At 40.1% G+C, this 9172-nt stretch overlaps 1 protein-coding gene across 1 annotated transcript; it reads left to right on the top strand.

Moving 5' to 3' along the window:
• Positions 1-887: 887 nt before the first annotated feature.
• LOC311116618 (NLR family CARD domain-containing protein 3-like) lies at positions 888-9109 on the top strand (the record flags this gene model as incomplete). The annotated part of the gene is made up of 7 exons (XM_084191681.1): positions 888-899; positions 1018-2879; positions 3169-3342; positions 4314-4487; positions 5768-5941; positions 7955-8128; positions 8936-9109. Coding segments are annotated over 7 exons (2744 nt in total), but the record flags the coding sequence as incomplete, so codon positions are not given.
• Between the last annotated feature and the right edge of the window lie 63 nt (positions 9110-9172).

The following is a 9172-nucleotide window of genomic DNA, read 5'->3' as shown; positions in this document are numbered from 1 at the left end:
GTCTTCCCAGAGTCATCAAACAGACCTGGCCTCCATATTCAGTGTATGTGGTCCTGTTATGTACATTTGTTTTTGTTTACCTCAAGTAAAGTTGATCTGTCAATCATTCATTAATGTGTTAATGAGAAGGCATTTAGTCTCTTGCTTAACTTATTTACTTGATTTATTTCAGTTGCTTGAAGAGAATATTATGACATTTGTGAAGAACGAGCTGAAGAGGTTCAAGAGGATTCTTAGTCCAGAACTCCCAGAACGCTTTGAGAGTCAGAAGCAGGATAAGGAAGTGGTGGACGCTGAAGATGAGAAGCAGGAGAGCAGTGCCAGAGAGGGGCTCTGAAGATCACACTGCACGTCCTGAGGAAAATGAACCAGAAGGAGCTTGCTGACACACTGGAGAAAAGTAAGAGCTGTCTGCCTCATGTTGAATGCTGTTTTAGAACATTTAAAAGCTGTAGCTAAAGTACAGCCAAAGTAGCTGTGTAACTCAGTGATATTGTAGCAGCCTTAACACAACAACTAGTGACCTCATCAAGTAGCAGCAGGGATGTGTTGTGTTGATTAATTTAGACAGAGAGAAGAGGAAAGAGAGAGAGAGAGAGAGAGAGAGAGAGAGAGAGAGAGAGAGAGAGAGAGAGAGAGAGAGAGAAGAGAGAGAGAGAGTGAGAGAGAGAGAGAGAGAGAGAGAGAGAGAGAGAGAGAGAGAGTTAGAGAGAATGAGAGAGAGAGAGAGAGAGAGAGAGAGAGAGAGAGAGAGAGAGAGAGAGAGAGAGAGAGAGAGAGAGAGAGAGAGAGAGAGAGAGAGAGAGAGAGAGAGAGAGAGAGAGAGAGAGAGAGAGAAAAAGAGAGAGAGAGAGAGAGAGAGAGAGAGAGAGAGAGAGAGAACATTAATGATACCATCAGTAATACCAATAATGATATAAATCAGTCACACCAGTCTGTAATGCATTATGAAAACATTTACACATTTATACAGTCAGTTAAGCTAATAAATTATTACAATTTAAAAAATTATAACAGTCCTACAATACTGTAGGCATTAAAACAGACGTAATATTAATATCCTCTGTGTTATTTCTTCATTCAGATGAGCTTGCTGTGATTTGCCAACGTGAACTCAAATCTAATCTAAAGAAGAAGTTTCAATGTGTATTTGAGGGGATCGCTAAACAAGGAAACCCAACACTTCTCAATAAGATCTACACAGAGCTCTACATCACAGAGAGTGGAACAGGAGAGGTCAATAATGAACATGAGCTGAGACAGATTGAGACAACAACCAGGAAACAAGCAAGAGCAGAGACTGCAATCAAATGTAACGACATCTTCAAACCCTTAACTGGACAAGACAAACTTATCAGAACTTTGCTGACAAAGGGAGTCGCTGGCATTGGAAAAACAGTCTCTGTGCAGAAGTTCATTCTGGACTGGGCTGAAGGAAAAGCAAATCAGGATGTCCAATTTGTATTTTCATTCCCTTTTCGGGAGCTGAATTTGATGAACGGGGATGAACACACTTTCATTGAACTTCTCAATCACTTCTCAGTGGAAACCAAAGAATCAAGAATCTCCAACTACGACAAGTACAAAGTTCTGTTCATCTTTGATGGTCTGGATGAGTGCCGACTGCCCCTAGACTTCAAGAAGAACAAGATCTGTTGTGACGTCACAAAGTCAACCTCAGTGGATGTTCTGCTGACAAATCTCATCAAGGGAAATCTGCTTCCCTCTGCTCTCCTCTGGATAACTACCCGACCTGCAGCAGCAGATAAGATCCCTTCAGGGTGTGTTGACCAGGTGACAGAGGTACGAGGGTTCAATGACCCACAGAAGGAGGAGTACTTCAGGAAGAGATTCAGTGATGAGGACCTGGCCAGTAGAATCATCTCACACATAAAGACATCAAGGAGCCTCCACATCATGTGCCACATTCCAGTCTTCTGTTGGATTTCTGCAACAGTCCTTGAACACATGTTGAATACAGACAAGACAGAAGAGATGCCCAAGACTCTGACTGAGATGTACTCACACCTTGTGGAGTTTCATACCAAACAGAAGAATGAAAAGTATCTTGGGAAAGAAGAGACAGGTCCACACTGGAATAAAGAGAGCATTCTGTCACTGGGAAAACTGGCTTTTCAACAGCTTGTGAAGGGAAATCTGATTTTCTATGAAGAAGACCTGAAAGAGGCTGGCATTGATGTCAATGAAGCCTCAGTGTATTCAGGATTGTGCACACAGCTCTTTAAAGAGGAATATGGGCTGTACCAGGACAAGGTGTACTGCTTCGTGCATCTGAGCATTCAGGAGTTTCTGGCTGCTGTATATGTGTTCCTCTCATTCATCAACAACAATGAGAATCTAATGGATGAACCTCAATCAACGGCCACCAACTTTTCTGTGAGGATCAGACACAAGCGTAAAGTTACCTTCTACAAGAGTGCTGTGGATAAAGCCTTACAAAGTGAGACGGGAAACCTGGACCTGTTCCTCCGCTTCCTTCTGGGCCTCTCACTGGAGTCCAATCAGAAGCACTTACGAGGTCTACTGACAAAGACAAGAAGCAGCTCACAGAGCCATGAAGAAACAGTCAATTACATCAAGGAGAAGATCAGGGATAATCCCTCTCCAGAGAGGTGCATCAATCTGTTCCACTGTCTGAATGAACTGAATGACCATTCTCTAGTGGAGGAGATCCAAAGCTACCTGAGATCAGGAAGTCTCTCAGAACAATATCTCTCACCTGCACATTTGTCAGCTCTGGTCTTTGTGTTGCTGACTTCAGAAAAGGAGCTGGATGTGTTTGACCTGAAGAAATACTCCAGATCAGAGGAAGGTCTTCTGAGGCTGCTGCCAGTGGTCAAAGCTTCCAGAGCTGCTCTGTGAGTACATAAAATGACATTTAAGTACTAATCATCAGGAAGAAATATTCAGTTTAGAGAAATATATTTATTGTAATATGTATATAATATATAATATTACATTGAAAAACTTACTGAATCAACACATTGATGTTCATATTAGTATAACAATATGACCATACAATTCTAGGAGACGGAAGATGAATCTATATGTTGTTTGAGAGAATAAACCAAATGCATCTGCAAATGTCCTTCTACACTACTGGTGTTAAATTAACAGTTTGTGAAATCATGATGATCTATCTGTCAGGCTGTCAGGCTGTAGAGTCACGGAGGAAGGCTGTGCTTCTCTGGTCTCAGCTCTGAAGTCAAACCCCTCACACCTGAGAGAGCTGGATCTGAGTAACAATGACCTGAAGGATTCAGGAGTGAAGCTGCTCTCTGCTGGACTGGGGAATCCCCACTGTAAACTGGAGACTCTGAGGTCAGTATTCCTGTAGTTGGTCAACAAGTGATAAATGTTCACCAGATCCACATGTGTTTACCAGGCACACATAGTCCACACCATATGTGTTTGGACAGTGAAACTTACAGTTTTAAATGTGGTGCTATGCTCCAGCATTTTGGATTTGAGATATAATGTTTCATATTAGGCAACATTACAGAATGTCACCTTTTATTTGAGGGTATTGTCATACATATCTGATTTACTGTTTAGAAATGAAAGCACTTTATGTGTCCAGTTCTCCCATTTGAAAAAGTCATAATAATTTTGGACATATTCACTGATGTTAATGTTGAGAGGTTAGCATGTTTTGTTGTAGCCTCTGTAACTTTCTCATTCATTATTATTAATGATTATTCTTAATCATGGCATCATCAGGATTCATTCAGTAGTGTTTAGAAACATGTTATCTACTCACTTAGACAGAAAATTACTCCAGTCATCATCCACCATTCAGTTACTATCGGACAAAACATAACCCAAAACACAACCAAAACAAACTGCAAATGCAACCAACGAGTTAGGACCAAATACTAAACTTTGACTACTTTAATACACTATAAGTTAATTGGTCAGAATACTTATTACTTCATCAAATAGGAGGACTAGATACATAAAGTGCTTTCATTTAAAATGTTAGCTTCTCTATCAAAATAGATATGGTGTGGACTGTATACTCATACAATCTAAATCTGATACCTCACTGTCTGTCTTTTGACTGATAATGCTTTTTAAACTGCTCTGGTCAGTCTACTCAAATATTTGTACTATACATGTTTCTCTCTACAAGCAATATTATGATCATTTCTAATAATGATACATTAATTTATGAATAGATATGGCAGGTTTCAGGACACTGATATATCTGAATATGTTGAAAAAATATACTGCCACTATTTTCACCACCAAAGAATAGCAGTGTGATTTTAATATGATTTGACTCTTTGCAGGCTGTCAGGCTGTCTAGTCACAGAGGAAGGCTGTGCTTCTCTGGTCTCAGCTCTGAAGTCAAACCCCTCACACCTGAGAGAGCTGGATCTGAGTAACAATGACCTGAAGGATTCAGGAGTGAAGCTGCTCTCTGCTGGACTGGGGAATCCCCACTGTAAACTGGAGACTCTGAGGTCAGTATTCCTGTAGTTGGTCAACAAGTGATAACTGTTCACCAGATCCACATGTGTTTACCAGGCACACATAGTCCACACCATATGTGTTTGGACAGTGAAGCTTACAGTTTTAAATTTGGCGATATGCTGCAGCATTTTGGATTTGAGATAAAACGTTTCATATTAGGTGACATTACAGAATGTCACCGTTTATTTGATGTTAATGGTGAGAGGTTAGCGTATTTTGTTGTAGCCTCTGTAACTCTCTCACTAATTATTATTAATAATTAATTCATTATTTTTCTTAATCATAGCACCATTCAGTTACTCCTGAGTGGCGCAGTGGTCTAAGGCACTGCATCGCCGTGCTAGCTGTGCCACTAGAGATCCTGGTTCGAATCCAGGCTCTGTCGTAGCCGGCCACGACCGGGAGACCCATGGGGCGGCGTGCAATTGGCCCAGGGTAGGGGAGGGAATGGCCGGCAGGGATGTAGCTCAGTTGATAGAGCATGGCGTTTGCAACGCCAGGGTTGTGGGTTCGTTTCCCACAGGGGGTATGAAAAAAATAAATAATGTATGCACTGTAAGTTGCTCTGGATAAGAGTGTCAGCTAAATGACTAACGTGTAAAAATGTAATCAGGATTAATTTAGTAGTGTTTAGAAACATGTTATCTACTCACTTAGACAGAAAATTACTCCAGTCATCATCCACCATTCAGTTACTATCGGGCAAAACATAACCCAAAACAAACTGCAAATACTCAACTTTTGACTACTTTAATACACTATGAGTGAATTGGTCAGAATACTTATGACTTCTTCAAATAGGGGGAGTAGATACATAAAGTGCTTTCATTTCTAAACGGTGAAACAGATATGTATTAAAATATCCTCAAATAAAAGGTGACATTATATACTGTCACCTCATATGAAACATTTAATCTCAAATCCAAAATGCTGGAGTATAGAGCCACATTTAAAATGTTATCTTTGTCAAAATAGATATGGTGTGGACTGTATACTCAATACAATCTAAATCTGATACCTCACTGTCTGACTTTTGACTGATACTGCTTTTTAAACTGGTCTGGTCAGTCTACTAAAATATTTGTACTATACATGTTTCTCTCTACAAGCAATATTATGATAATTTCTAATAATGATACATTAATTTATGAATAGATATGGCAGGTTTCAGGACACTGATGTATCTCAATATGTAGAAAAAATATACTGCCACTATTTTCACCACCAAAGAATAGCAGTGTGGTTTTAAAATGATATGACTCTTTGGCAGGCTGTCAGGCTGTCTAGTCACAGAGGAAGGCTGTGCTTCTCTGGTCTCAGCTCTGAAGTCAAACCCCTCACACCTGAGAGAGCTGGATCTGAGTAACAATGACCTGAAGGATTCAGGAGTGAAGCTGCTCTCTGCTGGACTGGGGAATCCCCACTGTAAACTGGAGACTCTGAGGTCAGTATTCCTGTATCATTCAATGAACACACACACACTGGACACACACTGGACACACACACACAGGACACAAACACACAGGACACACACACACACACACACACACACACACACACACTGGACACACACACACACACTCACACACACTGGACACACATACACTGGACACACACACATACACACACACTCTGGACAGACACACACACACTGAACACACACACACTGGACACACACACACACACACACAGAATAATTTAGTAGTGTTTAGAAACATGTTTTCTACTGTTAATAATGATACATTAATTAATTTATATACAGTACCAGTCAAAAGTTTGGACACACCTACTCATTCAAGGGTTTTTCTTTATTTTTACAATTTTTACATTGTAAAATAATAGTGAAGACATTAAAACTATGAAATAACACATATTAAATCATGTAGTAACCCAAAAAGTGTTAAACAAATGAAAATATATTTTATATTTTACATTTTTCAAATAGCCACCCTTTGTCTTGATGACAGCTTTGCACACTCTTGGCATTCTCTCAACCAGCTTCACCTGGATTGCTTTTCCAACAGTCTTGAAGGAGTTCCCACATATGCTGAGCACTTGTTGGCTGCTTTTCTTTCACTCTGCCATCCGACTCATCCCAAACCATCTCAATTGGGTTGAGATCGGGTGATTGTGGAGACCAGGTCATCTGATGCAGCACTCCATCACTCTCCTTCTTGGTAAAATAGCCCTTACACAGCCTGGAGGTGTGTTGGGTCATTGTCCTGTTGAAAAACAAATGATAGTCCCACTAAGCCCAATCCAGATGGGATGGCGTATTGCTGCAAAATGCTGTGGTAGCCATGCTGGTTAAGTGTGCCTTGAATTCTAAATAAATCACAGACAGTGTCACCAGCCAAGCACCCCCACACCATAACACCTCCTCCTCCATGCTTTACGGTGGGAAATACACATGCGGAAATCATCTGTTCACCCACACCGCGTCTCAAAAATACACGGCGGTTGGATTCAAAAATCCAGACCAAAGCACAAATGTCCACAGGTCTAATGTCCATTGCTCGTGTTTCTTGTCCCAAGCAAGTCTCTTCTTCTTATTGGTGTCCTTTAGTAGTGATTTCTTTGCAGCATTTCGACCATGAAAGCCTGATTCACACAGTCTCCTCTGAACAGTTGATGTTGAGATGTGTCTGTGACTTGAACTCTGTGAAGCATTTATTTGCGCTGCAATTTCTGAGGCTGGTAACTCTAATGAATTTATCCTCTGCAGCAGAGGTAACTCTGGGTCTTCCATTCCTGTGGCGGTCCTCATGAAAGCCAGTTTCATCATAGTGCTTGATATTTTTTGCGACTGCACTTGAAGAAACTTTCAAAGTTGTTGAAATGTTCCGTATTGACTGGCCGTCATGTCTTAAAGTAATGATGGACTGTCATTTCTCTTTGCTTATTTGAGCTGTTCTTCCCATTATATGGTATTTTACCAAATAGGGCTATCTTCTGTATACCCCCCCTACCTTGTCACAACACAACTGATTGGCTCAAACACATTAAGAAGGAAAGAAATTCCACAAATTACCTTTTAAGAAGGCACACCTGTTAATTGAAATGCATTCCAGGTGACTACCTCATGAAGCTGGTTGAGAGATTGGCAAGAGTGTGCAAAGCTGTCATCAAGGCAAAGGGTGGCTATTTGAAAAATCTCAAATGTAAAATATATTTGGATTAATTTAACACTTTTTTGGTTACTACATGATTCCATATGTGTTATTTCATAGTTTTGATATCATCACTATTATTCTACAATGTAAAAATAGTTTTAAAAAAACTAAACAAAAACTTGAATGAGTAGGTGTGTCCAATCTTTTGACTGGTAGTGTATATATACATATATGAATAGATATGGCAGGTTTCAGGACTCTGATGTATCTGAAAATGTTTAAAAAATATATTTTCACCACCAAAGAATAGCAGTGTGGTTTTAATATGATTTGACTCTTTGCAGGCTTTCAGGCTGTCTAGTCACAGAGGAAGGCTGTGCTTCTCTGGTCTCAGCTCTGAAGTCAAACCCCTCACACCTGAGAGAGCTGGATCTGAGTAACAATGACCTGAAGGATTCAGGAGTGAAGCTGCTCTCTGCTGGACTGGGGAATCCCCACTGTAAACTGGAGACTCTGAGGTCAGTATTCCTGTAGTTGGTCAACAAGTGATAACTGATCACCAGATCCACATGTGTTTACCAGGCACACATAGTCCACACCATATGTGTTTGGACAGTGAAGCTTACAGTTTTACATTTGGCGCTATGCTGCAGCATTTTGGATTTGAGATATAATGTTTCATATTAGGCTACATTATATAATGTCACCTTTTATTTGAGGGTATTTTCATACATATCTGTTTTACTGTTTAGATATGAAAGCACTTTATGTATCTAGTTCTCCCATTTGAAAAAGTCATAATAATTTGGACATATTCACTTATAGTGATGATGATGAATGAGAAAGTTACAGAGGAACAAGGATCATACCCTCTCTGTTATTGGTAATGGTGAGAGGTTAGCATGTTTTGTTGTAGCCTCTGTAACTTTCTAACTCATTATTATTCATGATTCATTCATGATTTTTCTTAATCATGGCATCATCAGGATTCATTCAGTAGTGTTTAGAAACATGTTATCTACTCACTTAGACAGAAAATTACTCCAGTCATCATCCACCATTCAGTTACTATCGGGCAAAACATAACCCAAAACACAACCAAAACAAACTGCAAATGCAACCAATGAGTTCACAACCAAATACTCAACTTTTGACAACTTTAATACACTATATGTCAAATGGTCAGAATACTTATGACTTTTTCAAATAGGGGGAATAGATACATAAAGTGCTTTCATTTCTAAACGGTGAAAAAAAATATACTGCCACTATTTTCACCACCAAAGAATAGCAGTGTGGTTTTAATATGATGTGACTCTTTGCAGGCTGTCAGGCTGTCTAGTCACAGAGGAAGGCTTTGCTTCTCTGGTCTCAGCTCTGAAGTCAAACCCCTCACACCTGAGAGAGCTGGACCTGAGCTACAATCACCCAGGAGACTCAGGAGTCAGACTGCTCTCTGCTGGACTGGAGGATCCACACTGCAGACTGGAGAAACTCAAGTATGTAGAGGGTTTATGTCAATGTTCATATCAGACATGTTGGAGTTATCAGGCTAGTTAAGA

The sequence above is a fragment of the Coregonus lavaretus genome, assembly GCF_964263955.1.
Source record: "Coregonus lavaretus genome assembly, contig: HAP1_SCAFFOLD_228, whole genome shotgun sequence".
Taxonomy (NCBI): domain Eukaryota; kingdom Metazoa; phylum Chordata; class Actinopteri; order Salmoniformes; family Salmonidae; genus Coregonus; species Coregonus lavaretus.
The sequence above is the reverse complement of the archived record's forward strand: the minus strand, read 5'-3'. Positions and strand labels throughout refer to the sequence as shown.